Source organism: Marmota marmota, unplaced genomic scaffold (assembly GCF_001458135.2).
Source record: "Marmota marmota marmota unplaced genomic scaffold, marMar, whole genome shotgun sequence".
NCBI classification, from domain to species: Eukaryota; Metazoa; Chordata; class Mammalia; order Rodentia; family Sciuridae; genus Marmota; species Marmota marmota.
Genome location: NW_026000174.1, coordinates 36,792,544 through 36,817,869, shown reverse-complemented (window position 1 = coordinate 36,817,869; position 25,326 = coordinate 36,792,544). Strand labels below are relative to the sequence as shown.

At 33.6% G+C, this 25,326-nt stretch overlaps 1 protein-coding gene across 5 annotated transcripts in view; it reads right to left on the bottom strand.

Moving 5' to 3' along the window:
- The window catches only part of Luzp2 (leucine zipper protein 2), a 482,138-nt gene that overhangs the window by 9,759 nt on the left and 447,053 nt on the right, over positions 1-25,326 (bottom strand). For 4 of the 5 annotated variants that reach the window (XM_048788508.1, XM_048788507.1, XM_015477720.2 and 1 more), the window contains one exon: positions 10,923-11,015. The exons of the other annotated variant lie outside the window; for it this stretch is intronic. In XM_048788508.1, the coding sequence (XP_048644465.1) occupies positions 10,923-11,015 (93 nt within the window). The remainder of the gene's footprint in view (positions 1-10,922; positions 11,016-25,326) is intronic. 5 annotated transcript variants of the gene reach the window in all.

The window sequence follows — 25,326 nt, the reverse complement described above, 5'->3', positions numbered from 1 at the left end:
TTGGGGGGGGGGGCGGTGATTAGGTCATCAGAATACCCGCCTCAAATGTGGGATTTTTTTCTCTTGTAAAAATGTTTCCAGAGAGATCCCTCACTGCTTCTGTCCTGAGGTTTCAGTGAGATAGCGGCAATTACAAGGAAGTGGTCCCTCACCGGAACATGAAATCCACCAGCACTTTGATGTAGGAATTTCCATCCTCCAAACCTGTGAGAAATAAGTTTCTACTCTTTAAAAGCCACTCTGTTGATGGTATTTTGTTATAGCAGCCCCAATGGATTAAGACAATTTTTTTTTCTTTGTTTTGGTCCTGGGGAATGAACCTGAGGCACTCAACCAGCAAGTCATCTAGTTGTACATGATATAGAATTACACTGGTCATGTAATCATATATGCACATAGGTTAATAATGTCCAATTCATTCTACTATCTTTCCTACCCACATACCCCTTCCCCTCCCTTCACTCTCCTCTGTCTAATGCAAAGTACCTTTATTCTTCCCAGATCATTTTATTTTTCATTTTGAGACAGGGTCTCACTCTGTTTCTTAGGGATGCCTAAATTGCTGAGGCTGGCTTTGAACTTGTGATTCCCCTTCCTCAGCCTGCCTAGATGCTGGGATTAAATAATTGCATCACTGTGCCTGGCCCAGACATTTTTTTTTTTACCCCCAATAGCTGTGTAAACTTATTTCAATTTACTGAAGTTGTAAATTCCTTAATTGTGAGGTCAAAAAATAACAACGACTTCAACAGGTTATTAGAAGAATTGGATTCAATAAAAATAAATATATATAATAATTCCTAATGGAATATTCTGCACTTCTCAAGTGCTCAATTTAATTTAATTTACATTTTTCCTCTTCTTTTAGCAGCTTTACTTCAATCAAAATTCCTGTTCTTAATAAATACTTAAGTTCTATGGGATTCAGTCACTTTAATTTTACTATTCTGATATCAATATACTGATTAGTTGTTATAGAATCTTGACATTGTCAAAAGATTTAACATCTCTTTTTTCCTTCTAGGTCTGTGGTTCTTGTTCTCTCCTTTTCTGTTTATGATTAATAAAGAAAGATAAAAATATTATTAATCATCCTTAACTTTAAAGGATTCTTTCTTTTTTTCTTATCTTTTTTTTTCCTCTTCAGCAAAATCATGAGATCAGTCCATATTATCTACTTAGGCACTAAAACACTTGTGAAGAGATACATTGTAAGTCATGCATATATTTGAGTTCTATGCAAACTCTCCATTGGAAAATTATTTATGAAAATAAAGTTACATATTCAGAATAACCTTTTCAAAAGATCACAATAATTGGATCAACTATCAACAGAATGCTTATAGTAGAGAAGAGACTCTTGATCTTCATGTACTTTTAATTTTATTCCTATTCTCAGAAATAACAAATAAATCTTTAAGAATTAAAGCAAAAGGAATCATTTATAGAGATTCATAGTCAAGTATTTTAGTTTGTACCTCAGGCCCTGACAATTGTTCTAATTTTGTTATTAGTATTAAACACTTAGTTGTACTGCACAGGAGAGATTAATTACTTTTCTTATGAACTTTCTCTAAAACATTAAGTAACTCAGAATAATTAATGCAAATATAACAGCTGGGTAACCTGAAGTTACACCAACAAAAAAATCTATGACAGATATAAAAGTGATTCATTCTCCATATTTAATTGAGATGGGACAAACTAGAGGCTAATAACTACTATGTTCAGACCATTACAAATGAAACCAGAATGCAATTAAATGTGTTACTCAGAAACATAAATGAATTTTGGCTAAATTTTTCTTTGGTGCCACCTTTGTACACAAAATTGATTTGTCGTATTTATTGCAGAACTATATGTATGAACACATACTTTCTTCAGTACTAGGGATTGAAACCAGGGACACTTGCCACTGAGCCAAATCCCCAATCCTTCATCCCTCCCTTCCTGCCCCCTTCTCTCTTTCTTTCATTTTGAGACAGGATCTCCATAAGTTGCCCAGGCTGATATCAAACTTGCAATCTCTTGCCTCAGCTTCCCCAGTTGATGGTATTACAGAGATGTGGCACTGTGTCCAGCATAACACAGTATTTTAGAAAACAAAGAATTAAAAAATTCAAAACAAATATGCTGAAAACAGGTGAGAATTCTCTATTCAGCTGCTAGAGAGGACAGCAGTAGTTTTAGGCTGTAAGGAAGGCATGGTCTAATATCCATGTCCCTAAAGCAGCTGCCTCCAGGCATATAATATTCCTTCTCTAACCCTTAATTTACAATACAAAGGTTACTATATTCTCATTCTTTAATTCAAACTGAGAACCTTATATAGATGACTAAAATGCAAGGTGAACTGAAATGAAGGACAAATGCATTTATCATCCAAATATTATGGGAATCCAGATGAGGAAGCAGGAGATAGGCAAGGTCAGAACATAATTAGTTAGATTAAGTATTGTTATTCCACAGTGTTGTTTAGCCAGTGTTTTTATAATAAATATCAGCATGCTGTTTGCAATATTTTACTTAACAAATGGATATTGTAACCAGTATTAAAGCTTTTATGCTGCTTCTAGAAAGAACTTACAACTGAGTTTTTTTTTTTTCTTTGTCTCCTTGTTTAAATTAAGTTGCTTATAGGAGGATAAACATGAAGATGTATATCCAATGGGAAAAGCATACATTGAAGACCTTTGGAAACTATTTACCATTTTTGCATTACCCATAGGCATGCCTGCTCCTTCTTGAAATACCACAGTACCATAATAAAGAATGCTTCCTAGTAAATCAACCTCTTCATATGGTATAAGGCCCAGAATGTCAATGTTGTATTGTCTCTTACCCCAATTATAACAGCTGAACAGTTTTTCTAAAATGTTCAGTTTAACCACATACAGGCTAACAACTCATCAAATGTCACACAATCAGTGTGGCCTAAATCAGGAAACAAGAATATCTTAAATCTCTGCCAAAATTGTTTTACCATGAAAGAATTGGCATCATTTGCCGCAATGCAGCTCTAGGGTTTATTTTCCTCACATTTTCTTCTCTCCTTTCCCTAGACAATGCTGTACTGTTTAATAGACTCTCTTTGCTCAGAGATTCCAAAGCAGGCATAATGGCATGAAGCTGAGCAAGCTCTCCCAGTACTAAACATAAGCCATTGTTGTTTTGCATTTTCTTAGCACATTAAGAAAAAATTAAATGCTTGCTATTTATAGGAATCACAAACATTGCAAAATGCACTCACATTGAGCCTTAACTCTGAATACCCAGTGAAAATTAAAATAAAATGCTCATTGTCTCTAAATCTCAATAAGCTAATAAACAATATGAAGAACATTTGCAAGCTTCAGGAAAATGGGATAGAGTAGGTACATCTTTAGCTTTCTCAATGTGATCCAATATTACCATTTAAGCAAAACAGGTTTTAAAATAATTTAAATATACCCCAGACTGATGGTTCAATGTAGTGTTAAGCTTTAGCGAGCAATTTTAACTTTTATTTTTCTACTAAAAAAAGAATTAAGGAATCCAGAAGACATTTTCCTAAGTCACCCTAGTTGGCTTGCAGAGAGAATAGGCAAGAACTGGAACAAACCCTCAAAGGTATCTGTGAAAAATACAAAGTACATTGATCCATTTTCAGAATATAGGATTTAGCCTTAAATGTAACATGGGGAATGTAGGAAAAGCAGCTGGAGTGTAAATATAGCAGAATGGTAAGTTACAAGCAGTTAACTCACACAATAGCACCATATTTTATGGATGTGGCAGATCCAAAGTCCATTCACCTAAACAGCCCCTTGACAAACACAAAGGGGAGGAAAAGGTTTGGCCTAACCAAGAAAGAAATCTCCCTGTTAAGAAATAGTAACTTAGGTAAATTAAAGTAAAAGTTTTATATGTGTCAAAATGCATTCATATCAAGAAGACATTCCTGACACACGAAAACAAGGGGAAGTGAGAACAACTAAGGTACATTTCTTTAAATAACCCAGTAGGAGACAGTAAAAACCTGACAACATTCAGGAAGACTACAATACTCAACCAATTAGGAAACAGGAGGAACCTTGAACACTAGGGCATACAATGCTGATTAAATGCATCAAGACCATTGCTTTCCCGGTGTCTTTTCTCTCTTAGTCCCTTCTCTGTTTTTGGACAGGTGAGCATGCTTCTCACAGTATCCAAGATTAAGCATTATCTCTAATTTTAAGTTGGGATCTTTTGCCATAGAATATTGTGAGACTTTATATATTAAAATTGCAACTTTTTCTTAGAAATTAATATGAACATCTATGTTCTCGAATACAAATATATAACATATTATATAAAATTAGAACAAAACTGCAAGAAATCAACAATCAGAGTTTTACAAAGTGTTTAGCATGAAACATTGACAGAAGAAAAATACACTGGAAAATCTACTGAAGGATAATAGGTGGAAGTAGAACCTGATTATAAGCAAGTTAACTGACCAACCTGGTGATTCTTAGTCATCTTTTGAAAACTATTGGTCTACATTATGTTGATGATGAATCTGATTAACAAATTCACTTAGACCAGAGTGGCAAGTTAGGAAATAGCAAATTAGCATTCAAATCTATGTCTCTCCTATGCTCTTCAATCTCAGGTATAATCAATTAAATTCAAAATGCAAGGACTCGTACCAGCTCTCAGTGAGGTGGCTTAGGATCACAGAATGTTGGAATGGAAAGGGATACTAACATGATTGCTTTTTTTCTCCATCCTAATGTTTCATTTTTTTGACCCTGTTTCATGATGGTTCTTTTTCATTAATCTAACATATGGTAGTGCCTCCTACAATTGTTTATTCTATTTATGGCACTTATTCATTAAGAGTTTATTTTAATCCATTCATCTGTTGATAGACAGTAACTTGGCTAGTGTGAATTGTATAGCTATTATCTTGTGTATGCATGTATTGCTACAGTATGCTGACTTTAGTACAAATACCTAGAAGTAGTAAAGCTGGACCATATGAGTGTTCTTAGGAAACTTCATACTGATTTACACAATGATTGATTTAAATATTATTTTTTTCTTTAGATGTTTTTAACAGCTGTATATAGTATTGCTCTCTAATTTAGCATTTAATGAGGCTATTCCCTATTTTAAATTATAGTTTTTAAAGTTTTCTTCTGCAAATTTTCAAGTTCTTTCAGTGAATAAGTTAATTGAAATATTTAGTTAAAAAGGTATATATCCCTGCTGAAAAACATTTTTAAAAAGATCTAAGTAAATGCAGAGACATCACATGTTTATGGATTGGAAGAATCAACATATTGTTAAGATGACATTTCTTCAGAAATTGTTGCAGTCCCTATCGAAATTAAACTCTGATTCATTTAATTGACACCTGATCCTATCATTTACATGGGAATGCAACAGACTCAGAATAGCTAATATCATCTTGAAGAGGAAGATCAAAGTCCAAGTACTCTAAATTCCCAGATTCAAAATTTCCTGTAAAGCTACAATGATCAAGAGAGTGTGGTACTGGCAAAAGGATAGACAAAAAGTCAGGAAACAAAATTGAAAGCTTAAAAATATGTATTTGTCACCAATTGTAGAAAAAAGTGCTGGAACAGTTCAATAAAGAAAGGATATTCTTTACAATTAATTTGTAAAGATTAGGACAACTGAATACCAAAAGACAAATAATGAAAGTAGAAGCTTACCACATCCTCAAAAAAAAAAAAATCATTCGGGATAGATCACAAACTTTAATGAAGGAATAAAGTTATAAGAAATCATACAAAAGAAAACTTTCTGTTCTTGGAGAAAATATTTTGTTTTTCTTTTTGATAAATTCTCATTAGAATCTACTTTTCAACATAGTCTGACATCAACAAATGGTGATAAAGATGTGGAGAAACTGGAACTCTTGCACATTTTTAACAGGAATGTAAAAGGTGCAGCCACATTGGAAAAAGTTTGTTTAAAAGGTAAGCATGACTTTACAATAAAGCCCAGTTATTCCCCTTATAGGCATTTACCCCATGGAAATTGAAACATATGCCCCCACAGAGATATTTATGTGAATGTTCATAACATTATTATTCAGAATAACCACAAAGTTAAACAATCCAAAAGGTACCAAATAGTAAATGGATTAAAAACAAAAAGAGAAATATAATCATATGATAAAATCCAGTTCAACAATAAAAAAGATTTAACTATTGATACATTCTACAGCATGTCTGAACTAAAACTCATTATACTAGGTGTACGAAGTCAGATGAAAAAGATTACATTTCATGTATGATCGATTCACATAAAATTTATGGAAAAGAGGAAATGTATGCTTATGGAGACTAAGTTTGTGGTTGACTAAGACTGTAAAAAAAAGGCAGTAGAATCTTAGGAAGATGGAAATGTTTCAACACTAGATTGTGGTAGTGGCTGGACAATGGAGTAAATGCGAAGAGTCACTAAAATATTCACTTAAAATGGGTTGAATGTATGGTGTTCAAATTTCATCTCTATAAAGTTGTTTACATAAAACTATCAAGTTTTTCACAAATAATTTTTTCCATTTTCCCCTCATTCATTCAAAGCATTGAGAGAGCATCACTCTCTTCTGTGCAGATGTACAAATGTTAACTTAAAATATCTGTATCTCCCTCTTTGTTATATTATCTGAGAAGAGTGATGCAATTGTTCAGTCAATCAAACTTTGAGGGTTCATATTAACCTTTATCAATATCTTCTACTCAATCTGAGTTTAATGGATCTTTATTTTTGCTCCTCCCTTATTTTTATTGTTTTCAATATTTTCTGTTATTACCTTCATTAAGTACTTATTTTAACTTACTTGTATTATTTTTAAAAGTTCTGAATTAAAATTAAAATTCTTTGAAAAAACTTTTATAAAAAGGAAACAGGAATAAAAGTGGTAACCATTAATTTTGTCAATTAAGGTTATTAAGATTAAAATGAAGATACACTATCACCTACTTTATTTTCTTGTATAAAACTGAGAAGCACTGATTCAATTTCTGATTGAAGAGAAGTCATAAGAAGGCATATGCCAATATTTTATAATATATACAAGATTTACAGAATATAAATGAGGAAAATGAGCCAAGAATGTATTTTGTGCCTTTTTATTTTTCTTAAATGAAAGAATGTTCTGCTTTCTTGGTCATTTGAAACTTGCAATGAAGCAATCCAAAGGTCAAACTTAAATTTCTCTCTTTGTATAGTGTCAGGTTGGTTGACGACATTTTTATATTGACATATTGAAGTTGAAATGATCTATTTCACAATCATTAACAAAATTCAGAATATTGTAGGTGAATTCCAACAAGTTCAGGGACAATAGCTTTAACCAGTCCAAATACTCCCACTTTTCTTTCTGTAAATTGTAAGAAGTCAATAGATTTTAATTCAACACTGGGGAATCATAAAAATAAACTATAGGGTTCTCAATGCTTTAGATTGATCATAACCTAGACTCTGTAGTTTAGAGTGGTCACTGTCCACCAGCTTTCTCTATAAAGTCTAGCAATGAATAAAATTATACTCCAGTTTATTGATCAATAACACAGAGATACATAAGTACAAATATGTATATATACACACATATATTATATATGCATATATGGATATTGAAGGTGATTATATAATAAATGAAGGTTTCAACTAGGATAAATTCACTGTACCCTTTTCAAGCTGATACCAAAATTGTTCATCGTCAACATTACAGAAACTCATATAGAAGTTTTCTTCTTTAAAATGCAAATATAGGGTAATAGAAGTAAAAAAAAAGTTAGCAATGTATGATAACTACAGAGATTACGTTTTTTCAAATGCAAAGTGCTTCAAATTATGGATCATAATCCTCAGGATAACCTGGATTGGAATAGAGTTGTTAGGCACATGCTATTAAAAAAAAAAAAAAAGGAAAATCCACCCAATCCACCCAGTTTTATTTATATAGAATACTTGAGTAGTTGCTCATAATCTTAATTTTTCAAATGATTTTATGGTTATTTATATATGAAAATCATTGTTAATAAAAGTGATTTGCACTTTAGTATTATGTGGGGAAATTTAAAAATAAGTGAAATAAATATCCAGGTCTCACTCACAAGAGAGCTGAATTAAGTTTCTTGGAGTGCATCTTGGGGGATAATATTTTGCAAGTGTTCTCTAGGTAATACAATGCTAAAGATAGGGCTAGGAAACACTGGTATAGAACTTGAAAACTGATGTTCACACAATTTCCACTAGTTCTTATAGGCTATGTTGACTGATTTCATTTATTTATATTATTCTTTTGGCCTGCAACTGTGCCTGAATCTATAACCTCTGAACACTGAGCACTGTTTACACTAGAAATTGCAAGTGCTTAAAAGTAGACACAACACACCAAAATCTACTGAGGTCAGATTAGACAGAGAATTCTTCATATTTGTGCAAGTAGAGGAAGTCTTTATTTGTTTTATGCTTTGATTTTGTTTTTGTTTTTGGTCTGGGGGTGCTGTGGGTTGAACCAGAGGCTTTGTGGATGCTACTTAAGTGCTCTGCCACTGAGATATATCACCAGCTCTAGTGGAAGAAGAGTATTAAAGGGATTCAGACAGGGACCACTAGTGAGTAAGTAGATGTTTATGAGACTTACTGAAGGCAGGGAGGAGTTGCTACAGATGAAGAAGAGGAGAGAAACAAAGAGCAAAATGTAACATGATTTTGAAGGCCCAATTCTTGGTAGAAAAAGTAGAACAGAATGGTGTTTTGGGGACACTAACAAACCACACATAACATTCTAGTTTTGTGTCTAATGAGAACATGTTTTTATATAGTTTCTGAAAAATACATCAAAATACTAAAACAGCCTCCTTAAAACTAATACCATGATTTTCCCACTTAGTTCGTCATAAACATTAGGAATATTAACTATCTCCCTAATTCAAAATAATCTCCTTAGCTAGGGAATTCAGGGGCCCTCACTTTCTAAGTGTTAGAGGACAAACAGATGAGAATGGTGGGACACAGGATTAAGAGAATAATTCTGTAAAGTGGGCCTACTGTGCTGATGCCCATGTGCTTTCTTTTCTTTCTTTTTTTAATTTTTTTAAATTTTTTTATTATTAGTTATTCAAAACATTACAAAGCTCTTGACATATCATATTTTATACATTTGATTCAAGCGGATTATGAACTCCCATTTTTACCCCATATACAGATTGCAGAATTGTAACCGATGTGATTCTGCATGTGCTTTCTTTTCAAAGAAAAAAATTATCTGCATCCCTGCCTGGCCTGAGTGGACAGGATATGTCACATTCCTCAGCAAACTACCTGTTATCTGCAAGGAAATGATGCAGGAAAAAATGTTCACAAGAGGAACCCAAGTTACATTGAAGAGGGAGATTTTTGTGATGTTTTCATAGACAAGATTCTGGAAGATAAGGATAATTTCCCCAACCATAAAATCTATAAGAATTTATGGTTATGAATCTAATTAGAACCACTCAGCATAGACACAGGGGACCTAGAATTGTCGTGGCAGAGAGTACTTAAAATTTTCATGTCATTTTGCTGTCAGTCAAAAGTCAAGAGGTGGACCCAGATGGGACTCTTAGAAAACTTCTCTGGATCCCCCAATAAAGCTGAAGTGCAGGAGAGACACACTGTCCCCCTCCTCTCTGAGAAGACCCACTCTGTCCCTTGAGAGTGTCCTCTTTCTTTTTTCCTATCCTTTCAATAAACTCATTTCTGTTATTCTGAATGACATGTCTGAAATCTTTCTGACTTGATCATAAAAAATTGGGTTTTGAAGGATGGGTCTTTGTTCTACCTCAGTATCTTGGAAGGCCCCAGCTCCGTAATTACAAATTAATGTTTTGGATACATACCTCACCACTTTCTGCACTGTATTCTCACCTCTGTACTGCTCTGATATATTTTTCTGCTTCTGAAAACTTAATCACATTGTGAAAATTCTGCATATCATTCAAACTAAAAGAAAAAATATTCCTTTCTCTCCTCAAAGCCTTTCTGACTGTTCCTTTAGAAACATATTGCAAAATATTGTATTTCTGCTACTAGTTAAGTTGGTGTTCTACATTGCATAGTTTTGGTACATGTTTCAATACACAAAGATTTGAAGGTAAACTATTGAGAAATCCCTCTTTCTAAATCCAGTTTTGCAGACAACAGAGGAAAAAGGGATGATATTATTTATTTATTTTTCTCTCTCCCTTATTTCCTTCTTCTGCTGCCTGGGTTTCTTCAGGTATAAATGATCTGAGTATGCACTTTCTAATTTTTAATTTAGTCTAATTAAATCTGCACAACACAATTGGCATTTGTTGTTAAACCTAGACATCATAGATCTGCAAGCTTAATTCTGCTACACTGAAACTTTAAAGAACTAAAATTTCATTACCGTCATTTTGAATGAAAAACCATAGGACTCAGGTCTATATTTTCTAATATCATTTGGAGGTTAAGTATCTTCCTGCCTATAATATGATGTCTCATAATACTTGGATTATTTGCCTTAGCTGGAGAATATTACAGAATCATATCCTGTGTTTGTTTTTTAAATTTTGTTTTGAAATACTTTAATGGCTTCCAGTCTCTTGGTTGTGGAAACGAAGCATGATGCTGAGTCTGTAGTCACCAACTTATGCCTCTAACATCTGTTCACAGTTACATCCTAAGAATCTGGTGGTGGAACTCCCTAATGGAACAACTACCTAGTTCATATCTAAAGAGAATTTACATTATCACATTTAGGATTTCAAAGTTTATATAGCACATATTACATGTGATTAGAAAGTTTCAAGGAGACATGAACAAGAATTTTAAAATGAATTTTTAAAAATAAAATTTTTAAAATTTTAAAATGTCCTTTTTTTCAAACCACTTTAAGTTAGTCTTACATCTTGAGAATCACAGGCAGTGGTACTTGGATTTTCTTTCTTAGTTGATTCAACTCGAGTGTTTTCATTGTTTCCAGTAGCACTTTGCTGGGGCTTGAGAGAGAGAAAAAAAAAGAGAGAGAGAGAGAGAGAGAGAAAGAAAGCATTAAAAACAAGAAAAATGGATTTAACAAACAGATTCACATAGTCATTGTAAAACATGGTACAAAGGCAGCATTGTACTCAGAGAAAAACAAGAAAGTAGCAATTGGTATATAACAGAGACCTTACAACTGTAACTTAGAAATTATTCACATTGAAAATAAATACTTTTTGTTCAAATTTTCATTGGTGATGTCCATTGGGATTAATTTGCCAATGAATATATTAATTTCTTATAATATCATATTATTTTAAAGATCCTGGACCCTCAAAAGCCAGATACCACACTGGGTGCCATGGCACGCACCTGTAATCCCAGTGGCTTGGGAGGCTGAGGCAGGAGGATAGCGAGTTCAAAGCCAGCCTCAGCAAAAGTGAGGTATTAAGCAACTCAGTGAGACTCTGTCTCTAAAGAAAATAAAAAATAGGGCTGGGTTTTTGGTTCAGTGGTCAGGTGGCCCTGAGTTTAATTCCAGATAACAACAACAAAAAAAGGCCGATACCCGTTCTTTCTCTTTATTTAAATCCCTAGCATGCTTAATTTTCTTAATAATAAAGAAAATGCTATGTAATACCTCATAAATTACATAGAGGATTATATTCACTCCATTGCTTCACTAAGCAAGTTCTGCTTTATACCTCTGGGAAACCTAAATATAATTCTAGAATTTATCTCTTTAGGAACACTACATTGAACAAGAAGTTTCCTGGTTTTTACCAGAGAATAGTATGCCACAACTAATGTATTTCTATATCACTATAGATAGTTCTAATATTATCCACTCAAATGTGAATGTCTTTTTCAGGCAGAGCTGATTTAAATATGGTGTTACACTCATCAAAGCATGAGGGGACTTCTGCAGAAGAGACAAACAATAAATTCAACAAATGCTATTTCCTGAGTCTGACACTTTGATCACAGGGGGAAAAGAAATATATAGACAGATACACATATACCTATATGGTATACCAATTTCATTTGGTATAACAAGAAAGGCATTGTAGACGGGGTATCTTTAAAATGTATCTCTGAATAGTTCAGCAAGAATGAGGAGACTCTCTGTGTGAAGGTAATCATTTAACCAAAGACACAAAGGAAGAAGGGTCCTGTGTTAGCATGTGGCTTTATAAGGTAGGAGCAGACTAAACATGGAAAAAATACAGCAAAGTAGAGAGCTACAGAATTGTAGTACAAAGATCATACTTAATTTAGTAGCCAAAAGGAGGTCCCTTGGATATTTTGAAACAATTATGGCATGGCCAAAACCTTGTTACCATGATGTGACAGCAGCATACAGGTAAAAATAGAACAGAAGACAAAGAGATCAGCAGACTAATAAAGAAGCCATTAAAATGAGCAGGAAGATGGTAACAAGGGCTGACAGAGTTGTCAATACTGACAATTTAAAGCAGATTGGACAAGTATTATATATTGAGATAAAAGGTTAGAATTGATGAAATTTGATGAGTTCTATAGAAATAGACAAACTGGAAGAAAAATATCTTTATAGCAAGAAGGGTGACATTATATTTCCATTAGAGAGTTTAAAGCATTTAGGACTCCTAAATAGACAGGCACTATTGGATAGCAACATTAAAAAGAAAATCAATTTTAACAAGAATCAAAACAGCTATTTATTCAGCTAAAATATACTGAACATCTACCACCTGTCTTCCCATAGCCTCCAACTTACAGTCACATATTGAGGAAACAGGTTAAAAAGAATAAAAGCAATAAATAAGCACTAGTACTGAAGGAAAGTCTCCCCTGGCTCACAATAAGAACTACAGCTGCAGCACTATGAAGAATAGATTAAATCACTGAAACAGAAAAGAGGCAAAGTTAGTATATTTTGTTTCTACTGAACAATCAGATAACTGAATACATAGTCCCTGGATTGCCTTGTAAATTTCTTTTAATATTTAACAACATTTAAGAAAAAAGAAATATATTCTGACAATAGTTATTTTTATTTCTCAATGCCATCGCTCAGTCTTCATCAATATTAAAATGCATGGATATCTTATATAGCCACAATTTTAGCCCCCATGTTCTAAGTACTGTCTTTGCGCATCTAATATAAATGTTGCCACCCTTACATGTTTTTATCTATGATTTATAGGTATACAATTCATAGGGTATAATTGGAAAACTGTGATGCACTTGAATATTTTGACAGTTTTCAATTTGAGGTTATATGAATAATATTGTGATGAACATCAACCTTCTTGTCTCCAGATTGAATGGATATTTCATATCATTCTTGACATTGATTTAAACATCTGCCTCACTTAATAGGCTGGGAGTTTCCAAAAGGGTAGATATCATTTATTTCTTATTTAAAAAGAAAATTTACTCTTTTAGTTATTTACTTATTTGCTTTTTGATCTTTTTGTGTGTATGGTACTGAGGAATGAACCTGGGAGCACTCTACCCCTGAGCTATATCCCAGCACTTTTTATTTTTATTTTGAAACAAGTTCTCTCTCTCCAAGTTGCTCAGGCTGGTCTCAAGTTGCCATCTTCCTGCCTCACCCTCCCTAGTATCCAGGTTTAAAGGAGTGTGCCACCATAACCAGCTTAGATATTACTTTTTATTCATCAATGCCTTCTTAGAAGCTAGTGCATATTTTGAAATCAATTTATTTTTGTTTATCTTTTCCCTTTTGTTGTTTATTTGCAATAGGTTTCTTAGGATTAAAAAAAAAAAAAAGGTCAGAACTGAATCAAAGGGAACGTACATATTTATGGTTGGAGAAATCTTTCCAAACAGTGTCAGTTGTAATGACTCCAACAATGTAAGACCACAATATTTGCTATGCATACATTCTATACAAAATGTTTAGAATTCAAAGATTGAAAAACACAGCTCTTTATCTCCAAGTGCACCTGTTTGCTCATCCTAAAATGTTCCTCATTCCTAATCATCTCTGATTTCTTTCTTTAGGGTTGTGTTTCTCTCAAGATATGGTACATACTAAGGAATGTGTTCTCTTTCAATTCCCTGTCCTATGCAAGATATGAGCATGTGATCCGAGTTAGGACATTAGTAGCTGCATCACTGGAATTTAATTGATGAGAATAAGTCTGGACTGTTACATACACAGACAAGATAGACTGGGTTTAAATGGGCTGGCTGCAACTTTAAGCTATCAAGGCCACACAAAAAAAATCACACAACACAGACATAATTTTTCAAATCCAGGACAGGATGGCTCTTTAACCTTAAGGGTCATCTTCCCTGATTGAAAGAGAGCCAGAACTCATGATCCATTTATTTATAGGGGAATTAACAAAGGATTTTCGATAGAATGTTCTTTACCACATAAGGCAGGGGGTCGGCTGGTCAAGCCCCAAAGAGTAACACCCAGGTCCAGAGCCATGGGAAAGCAGACTTCTTTGCTGAATGAAGGAGGAGGCCACCTGCATCACGCAGCACAAACAACATGCAATGCCAGACCAACACCCACTTGGCTTAAGGATGAGAGAGGATGCTTAATATAGCTCATGGGTGGCTCCCAATAAATAAAGAACACTGCTACAGTGATTAGGTTCATTACTTCTGGTTGGATGCCTTGGCTCAGTTGTTCCTAAAACAAAACCCTTATCATTCATGTGTCCCTGGAGCAGCCTTTGTTTCTGTTTTCCCCAGGCTTGATTCTGCAATTCTTCCTTGATTTTATGATCTTCTGATATTCTACCTCTGAATTCCCCTTCATTCAATATGTTCAAATTAGCACTTGTTGCATGTAACTAGGGAGGGCCAAATAATGCAAAATGTCAAAGCCATAAGTTGAAATTGACAGCACAAGGTAAGTGCCCTGATAGTGGTCTACCATGGAGCCAACCAGATTAAAACCTAACTGAATTGGACAAGCTCTTTAATGTTGGAATTAATATTTCATAGTGTTCAACATATTCCTAAAAATATACATTTGTGCAGATTATACATTTTAATGCTTGATTAATGACATATTCTTGTGCAAATATTTTACATTTATGAAAATGTTCCCAGACTTTGGAGGTGCAATAGAGACAAGAATATGTCCAAAGTGAGTTTTATTTATTATTTAACTATTCATTTGACAATTTACTTATCTATAATTTTGTGAACCTTTGATATTTTGAATGAAAGATAAAAGAGCCTTTATTTTATTAAGCTGACAAAAATGAGAGGGAAAGACTACTACAACTTTCTTTCTCCATAAATTTGCTAATATCTTCGCCTGTTTTCATCAACTAAATAACTGAGGTGCCTGGTTTTCTACATTTTATATTAAATACTGAGGTTATCACACTTAATTTTGCTTCAGAATTAAAAGAACTATAGTAATTACTTTTAACAATGGAAAGAAATTATATATTACTGCAAAGGTATAAGCACCGATGCATAATTTTTTTTTATTTATTTAAATAAAGAAAGCAGAGCATTTAATTAAATCACTGCTTGCTTTTAAGCCTAATATATGTATTTCTCTGTCACTGACATCTCTTCTTTATACTCTTGTATAAAGAAAGCAAAATGAAAAAAAATATATAAAACTTATTGAATCTGATAAGCAAACTTGAATTTGAACTGACTTTGGGGATAGATAATGAATTTTGTAGTCAAAGAAATGTGGATTTCAATCTTGGATTAGCACTTAAATGAAATAGGGCTTCAGACAATTTATATATCTTTGCAGGACTGCTGTTTCCTGCTGCTCTGCCAAAGGAGGGCAAAATCACTTAAATTGCAGTGTGCTTTTTTTTTGTCATTTGTTTCAGGGGAGTAGGAAACTAAATATAAAGTGTCTGGTACCTTCTGGGAAGCTATTGCTTTAAAATTTACTATTTACTTGAATAAATAGAGAACTCCATCTTAGTCTGGGAAAGTATGGCCCTGAAATCGAGTGACTATATTAGTAAACTAAATGGTGGACTCGGGCTGCCCCCCAAAAGTTATGCCAGTATCTTCTGACAAAAAATGGAACATTAACTTCTCTGGCAAAGTATATGATGAAATTAAGGATCCCAAGATGAGGGAATTGCACTTTTATTGCTCATTATGGACTGAAAAAAATGAAGTACTATAAATAGGGTGAATTAAAACAATAGCAATCTCTTTCCACAGTTCTGGAGGCTAAAACTCCCAGATCAAGGACCTGCAGAGTTGCTTCTGGTAAGGACATTATTTCTACCCTGTAGTTGGCTGCCACAGCACTCTATACTCACTATGCCAAGAAAACAACCTCTCTGGTTTCTTATTAGACACTGATTTTGTCAGGTCATGCTTGTGCTTTTTTCCACTTAACATTTAAACTTAATTGCATCCATAAAAGTCCTGTCTCCAAAAATAGAGTCAAGTTTTAAGAGGATATAATACATTTCATAGCACATTAGATTATTTACATGGGTCTAAACACCATCACAAATGTGCTTATAAGAAAGAGGAGTTCACAAACACACAGAAGAGAAAGCAGAGTAAATATGGAGGCTGAAGTAAGAGTGATGTAGTTATGAATCCCAGAATGCCCAATAACCACCAGAAACCAGAAGATGCATGGAATAAATTCATATCTACAGACCCCAAAGAGGATGCAATCCTGTCAGATTTCAAACTTCTGGATTCCAGACATGTGAAAGAAGGTGTTTCGGTAACATATAGCCATCATGTTTGTGAGAAGTCACTACAGCAGTAATAGATTATTAAAACAACCATACCTTCCTCTAATTTAGAATGTGCTAGAGATTCATTTTCCTGGCTCTTGAATGTACTTTATGGTCTTATTCAAGAAAAATAATTTATTATTCCTTCCATAGAATAACTCTCATATTTTGAGATAAAAAGCGAAGCCTAAATATTTTAAATAATGTTCAGAATCCATATTGAAAATCATTGAAGCCTCAATTAAAGAAACTATTTCATAAATGGATAAAACTAGAATTTCCATTCAGACACTTTCAAGTCAAGAATTCCAGAACAAATGAAATATCATAGTCCTTCCCATATATTTTAGAAGAAAGAAGTAGTATGCATATTACATATGCATTTTCTAATTTAACTTGATTTTTCTATGGTGTGCATCTTTTAACAAAAAGGAATGAATTGGAAGAGGTGATATGTAAAGGTCTTTCCTTAGAGGTAGAAAGATCCAGAATAATTTTCTGGGAAAGAAAATGTAGCTAACATGGAAAAATTGGTTTGTTTCTGGACTCACAAGTGTCCTCATAGTTATACTATGTACATATGTAGGGATATAGAGATAGACTGAATATATAAGATATGATTCACTTTATATGTATATTTGTATGTACAATCACCAAGTATACCTCAGCTAACTGACAAGCATTTAAGTGAAATCTTTTGTCTCAAAACCAAATGATATTAATCATGTTTATGAACAAGATACAGTAAACAATAATCAGATTTACTCTGATATCTGAAATGCAAAAATAAGAAATAGTAGCATTGAGGAAACTGACAAAAGGCCACGAGGAACAGAGACTCCTGAGGGACACAAAGGAGATGCATAGAATCTATACCATTGTCAATCAGATGCCAAGAAAAGGGCCACAAAGAGCTGAACCAATGAGACACAATTAGTTCTAAAGACCTATTCTGATAGTGAATAACGCTGACCAAGCCACACACGCAGTGGGCTCTTCAGCTATCTCTCCAAGTGCTTAATGAGGATTATGAAGATGAATGACATGATTGAAGTTGTTATTTTGTTCAATTGACTTGATTTAGTTCCCATGAATCCTTACCAAAAGTGAGATTATGAACACTTTAAAGACAAGGACAACACTTCTTTTGTCACTGTGAATTTTCATACCTACCATGAAGACTGACAAAAAAAAATACTTGATATAATTTTAAAAAATAAGAGAACTCTTGAAATATTATAACAGAACTGTGTGTGGCAGGTATTATTGTTTTCATATGTTAAGTAAACAAACGAAAACTCTGGAAGCTACATTGATTCAGCAATAAAAACCTGTTATTTGTATGATATAGCTAGTGACTTCATCCATGCTGTTAGATTTTAATTTCTTTGGTTTTTCAACTCTATCTTAGTACTCCCTCCTTATATTTAAGAATGATTGATGAGATTCATCTGCACTATGATAAGCACCCTCTTTAAGCTCAAATTATGGAATGACTTCTTCCAGGGTCAGGTTTATCTATATTATTTGCTACCTGTTAAAACAGAACAAAACAAACAAACAAACAATAAATAAATAAATAAATAAGAATAAGAAAGAAAAAGAAAAAAGAAAACTTTACAGAATCTGTTTATGCAGTACAGTTCACCAAAATACATTTCAATTTCAGTAAGCCTTGCTGGATGGCCAAGTAATTGTTTTGAGAAAGCAGAATAGAATAAAATAAAATACATAAACATATAAAATGAGAGACATTTTATGTAACAACATTTTAAAATATTGTCAAATCCAAGTGTTGTGGCAAGTTCCTATAGTCTCAGCCACTCAAGAGGCTGAGGCAGCAGATGGCTTGAACCTAGGAGTTAGAGGCCACCCTGAGCAACATGACAGAATGTCATGTCTAAAAATCAATAGATAAATAGGCAAATAAAAACAACTTTTCAAGAAAAATATTCCAGAGTGTTTTAGAAAATTTAAAAATAGAAGTGGAAAGGAGAATATATGTCATTGCTCCTCCTCTCCGTCATCAGATGAGGTCATTTGGTGCAATCAAAATAAATAATAGATATTTTTCAAAGTTGAACTAATACTTTGCATTAATATTTCTTTGTTCCTCATTTATTAAAGTCCTTCTAATATGCATCAGAAGAAAATATGCATCTTGGTTACCCTTCTTCCTTGTTTACCTTACCAGGAAATACTTACCAGGAAGTACAGAGATACACATATATTTGTCTGTGGTTACTTTTATATTCCTCACCCTTAAGGTGCTTCCCATATTAACAGTTTTAAAATGAAGACACACAAGGTTCAAGGTAGTGTTTCTTTCCAGCTCTGCAACTTCAGATTCTTTGCTAAAGTAAGATGATTGCTAAGAGGGATAAGAAAATCTTGTGGGATTTTTTATAATAGAGTTATTTCTAAATAAGAGTCACTGAATAACTCCCTAGTGGCAAAATAAATGACTTTATTATTGACAAAATCAAATCTTGAGCTTTACTCGAAACTTCCTTTGGTCTAATGTGTTCAGAAACTATGGTATACAGGATGGTTAAGCGCTGTCTCTATTGTCAAAGATGTGTGTGTTTGATAGGCACTCCATCGCAGCAAATTCTAGCAATTCAGTGTTTTCCGAACCAGTCCTACACAATCTTCTGTGTCTTTCTTCAATTTGTTCTACTTATTTCAATTTAGTTTCTTCCCTGGATATAATTACAAACCCTGTCCATGCTACACGGCCAGGTTCAATCACACCTTCCTTCCCAAGCACTTTCTGAGAACATTTCTGTGATTCTAAGTGATGGAAAAAAATTTGACACTATTTAAGGATATTTGTATGGTAGGGAGCGCTAGAGTAATAATATAACTTAATTCAAGGAATACTAAAAGGTAAAGAAAATTGTGCTTTAGAATCCCCTTTTTTGTCCAAAAAATAACATAGAAACTCAGATATTAATTAAGACACTTCTCCAAAGTCCTAGTGTTACTGAGTCTGAAGCAATACCAACATACTAATTTTCCTCTGTTAGAATAACATATCACAACATACCAAGTTAATGGACATTCATTATCTTAAAGTTCTGGGTGGCTTGATATCTTGTATGATTTTCAGCAGGCTAAAATTAAGATTCCTAATGAGTCTTTGTTTTGTTCTTTTTTTTGTTTGTTTGTTTTTCTTTCTGAATGTACTAGGACCAAAATTATACTCCCTGGTCTCCTCCATCTGCTAATAAGCATTTCACAGGCTTTGAGTCTTTACTCCCTTCCTATTTACAGGCCTACAACATTGTAACTCTCTGTGCCTGGTATAGTAGCAAATCCCAACTCCCTCCTGCCATCACTGACTATTTTTAAGGTCCCTTTACAAGTATATTGTTCTCATAGAGATAAATCTGTATAATCTCCATTTTTTTGTCAATTGGTTTTCAATTTTAATTTTTCCTTTTCATGAAATCTATTCAAAATTTACTATGTTTCTATTTTAAAAAATACATTTATGAAGAACTCATACATCCAAGAGAAATTCATAATAGACTTTTAAAAAGTCTTAAATTGGATTTCAGATAAAAATGGTATATTATTGGGGGCCGTGAGTGAATTATAGGTTTATTTGAGCCATCTCAAGGCAGGGAGGTTTGCTTTTCTGAGAACTCTCAATGAAACTCCACCAACTTGAGACAGCCCAGATTTTGCTGACACCCTGCCCTGGTCCAGGCAACCCTAGGTTCAAATACAGCAGCCAGAAGGGAGAGGAAGTAGGCATAACCTGCTAAGCCTCAATCAACTTCTCCCTGTTTTCCCCATTGCTGTTTCCAACCCATTTAAATAAAGACTGCAAGCTCCATTTTGGTTTTAGATACAGCTTCCATCACTGCAAGATCATACCACCATGTCGCAAGCTGTTCATTTATTTCTGAATCTTGTCTTCTTTTTTTTTTTTAGTTTCTCATACCTTTAATATTTCTAATCTGACTTACCTCCTGACTTCCAGGGAACTGAGTAAAGGCCATGGGGGCCACAATAGTTATTTTAAATATTTGGAATATAGTAAAAGGAAACTTTTGTAGGAAATTTATAAATTCAAAATGCTTAGACATAAAAAGAGAATAAGGCAAGTAACTTAAAATGTTAGGAAAGTAGTTCAAATAAGGAGGGAAAAGCTGATGTAAGAGAGGAGGAACAAAGTTAGAAAATTTTAGTATTTGAAAATATTAAGGCATAGTAAATGTAATATTTCCTGAATATCAATGTCTAAAAAATATATTATTTGGAGCAAGGAAGTTGGTGTAAATTTATTTACAGGAGAAGTTTAGAAGATAGGGTTAGAGATGCAGTTCAGTGGTAGGCTAGTACTTGCCTATCATGTGCAAAGTCCTGGGAACATCATAAAGAATAAAATAACAATAAAAATGAATAAAATAAAATCTAACAAAAAAGATGCATAGGCCACAGACAATACTGTGAACACTTTCCTATGTTAATCCATGGGAAATCAGCCACTTTCTTGAAAAAAATATGATTTCTCAATGCTTAAATAAAATGGAAAATTTGTTTATGAAAGAGATCAATAATATAGTGGGGAAAAATCATATCACACACCCCAATATAAATAGTTGTTTGCAAATCAAAAGGTTTTAACCAGAATATATAAAAAAAGATTCTCATGAATATATAAGTAAATAACAAACTTCAAATTAGAAAAAGGAAAAGATATAAGTAACCATTCTTCAAATTGAAAACCCAAATTGCATGTTACATGAGCAAATGATGACTCTATCTTATTAATATTTAAGAAAAAGCAATTTAATACCCAAGTGAGCTATCAATTTGTATACTAGACTGGCAAAATTTAAGGCTTAAAGTGGTAAGTGCCCATAAGTACATGGAACAGAACGAGAGTAATCAATCTTTCATGTTTGTAAATCTAAATTTTAAACACCTATTTTTGGAAAAAGTGGTCTTCAGTAATTCATAATATTGTCAGGGATGTGGTTTTAAGCACACATTTCCCTTCCTGGTTATTTCTTAAAGATTTTTTTTATATGTGGTGTTACTCATATGATATGAAACGACTGCTCATCACCAAAGTGTTCATGAGAACAAAGAATGAATTACCCTAATTTTTAAGCAATTGGGGATTAGCATTAATTTTATTTTATTTTTTTAAATTTTTATTGTTGGTTGTTCAAAACATTACATAGTTCTTGATATATCATATTTCACACTTTGATTCAAGTGGGTTATGAACTCCCATTTTTACCCCGTATACAGATTGCAGAATCACATCAGTTACACATCCATTGATTTACATATTGCCATACTAGTGTCTGTTGTATTCTGCTGCCTTTCCTATCCTCTACTATCCCCCCTCCCCTCCCCTCTTCTCTCTCTACCCCCTCTACTGTCATTCATTTCTCCCCCTTGTATTATTTTTCCCTTTCCCCTCACTTCCTCTTGTATGTAATTTTGTATAACCCTGAGGGTCTCCTTCCATTTCCATGCAATTTCCCTTCTCTCTCCCTTTCCCTCCCACCTATCATCCCTGTTTAATGTTAATCTTCTTCTCATGCTCTTCGTCCCTACTCTGTTCCCAGTTACTCTCCTTATATCAAAGAAGACATTTGGCATTTGTTTTTTAGGGATTGGCTAGCTTCACTTAGCATAATCTGCTCTAATGCCATCCATTTCCCTGCAAATTCTGATTTTGTCATTTTTTAATGCAGAGTAATACTCCATTGTGTATAAATGCCACATTTTTTTTATCCATTCGTCTATTGAAGGGCATCTAGGTTGGTTCCACAGTCTTACTATTGTGAATTGTGCTGCTATGAACATCGATGTAGCAGTGTCCCTGTAGCATGCTCTTTTTAGGTCTTTATGGAATAGACCGAGAAGGGGAATAGCTGGGTCAAATGGTGGTTCCATTCCCAGCTTTCCAAGAAATCTCCTCTGTCTATGTCTAGAATTTATACTTCCCCTTACCCTCTTCCTTGTAAATTCTCATTCATCCTTGGAAACACCATTTGAATATACCTGCACTAATGAGTCTTCCTTAAATTTTTCATAGATGTCTCATCAAACTATTCTTCACATTCTGTTATTTCATAGATTTTTAAATAGATAGCCAACCCTTCACATCCACAAGAAATTGGTTCCAACACACTCCTCTCAGGTACAAAAAACCCAGGATATTTTTGTAAAATAGTGCTGCATTTGCATATAACCTCCTCACATCCTTCCATATGCTTTAAGTTACCAACAATTTACTTATAATACTTAATATAAGTGTTATGCAGATAGTTGTCCTAATGGATTGGTAATAAAATAATGAAGGAAAAAAGTCTGTACATGTCCAGGACATACAAAATTTTTGTTCCTTAGTATTTTTAGTGTTCATTTGGCTAAATCCATGGACACAGTGCCTGGAGGTATGAAGGGCTGGATGTAGTTTACCTGGGGGCTTGGGTGGTGGCTAAGTGGTACAGCACTTGCCTAGCATGTGTGAGGCACTGGGTTCAATTCTCAGAACTGCATATAAATAAATAAAATAAAGGTCCTTTGAAAACTTAAAAATATATATTTAAAAAAAATATTTAAACTACACACTTTTCTTACACACAAAAGACTTGGTATCAGTTAAAAATCACTTATTTGTGAGATCTATAAGCTTCAACTAACAGTAGTGTAAACACCAAGGGTTTATTATCTCAAGTATGAAATCTTTAAAATAGAAGGGTTCTAGAGTTGGTTAGTTTTGCAATCAATCTTCAGCACAAAGATCTGGGGTGCTTTTCATCTTTCTACACTGCTGTATTCAGAATACCCCCTAGTAATTTTGAGATTACTGTAACAGTTCTAATCTAATAAACTCTCCAAATTACTCAAATTACTTTATTGGCTTCATACAACCCTATGCTTATTATGTATTTTATCTCTCGTAGTGTGATCAATAGAAGGATTTTTGAAGTACACATCAAGAAGAATTATTAATTGTTAATTGGGCACTAACATGTCATAGAAATGTACAAGGCTTCAAAAATCAAAGTATTTTTAAGAGATAACATCTGTGCAGGAGAAATAGATATGAAAATAAATAATGCTGGCAGATATTTAAATGTCAAATCAAAACTGAAGTGTTTGATAATGACAGAACATATTTATTGTTATGTACACCAACACCAGAAATATAACTCTAGAGGAATGACAGCAGAAATGAAGTTTATGTGACTTGTGAAACATAAGAAGGATGCATAGAATGCAATAAGAGTGATTCTTCAAATGAAGGAGAATGGAGCTTTGTTCTAAAAACCCCATAAGAAGCTTCAGGAAATAGGCTTGGAGGACCTGGCCATCCTGACGGACAATATTATGAAATAAAAATGGAGGGGGGCGGGGGGATGGATTATTATACTTTATTTGTTAATGATAAATGGAAGATGATTTTTCTTGAACACTTCATTTTACAAGTTTCAGAAAATGACTTTGGTGGCCCTAGTTAAAACAGACATGTGATATTGGACATAGTAGTCTTCCCAAAGTGAACATGCTTTGACTAACTTTCTTTCTGGTAAAGATGCTGGGAAACTATTCATGCTTGTTCAGATAAAAATGTTAGAAAAGAAAAAAAATACATTTCCAAAAAGATTTTGACATGCAGCAAGTGCTACAGAGAATAGTCAGTTATGAGAGGAGAAACCTATAAATCCCTTCAAATCTTATGGGTCTTTAAATAATGTTATATCAAAGCACATTCTAGGATATGAAACTCTGAAGTCATTTCCAAGGGGTAAATTATGCAATACTAGATGAAAACAACATGCCAGTCATTCTCCCACTCATATTTCTGCATGAGACAGTGGTTTCAAGGTGATGGTGATAGGTCAGTGTACATTCATCATTTTTAACAAACATATCACACTGGTGCAGGACACTGGGGGATGCTGTGCCTGTGTGGAGACAGCGAGGCACATGAGAACTCTGTGCTGTTTGTTCAGTTTAGCCATGAACCTAAAAGCACTCTGAAAAATAAGAACTTCTTAAAAGAAAAAATAAATTGACAATCATAGTATTGGATTATAACCAAAAGACAAAATAAATAAATATCTACAAGTTTATACTAATATAAATAAAAGATTGAATAAATACATAAACATAGAAGAAGAGATAAATATTCCTCATGGGAGAATTCTGAATAATTTTTATATGCATGTGTGTATATATATACATAGAATAATATACATTTATACTTCTGCTCCTCCTTTCAAAGGGAAGGTGCTTTATTTTATACACACACACACACACATAAATGAATATATAGAAATATAATATGAAGGCCCTTCCCTTTGAAAGGAGGAGCTTCAATCCCCTTCCTTTGGGTGTAGGTTCAATATAGTGATTCAATTCCAAGAAATAAAATATATAAAGGTAAAAATAGTAAGTTTTTAGAGAAATCTGGTAGATATCACCTTATCCAAGTCACGATGTTTAAAATCTCCAAAATTTCATGTGGGTATCATGAGTCTATTATATGCTACTAAAAAGGATCTGTGATATTATTTACAAAATCTGGTAACTCCAGTCTAAGCACGCAAATCCATCAGACAGAACCATTTGG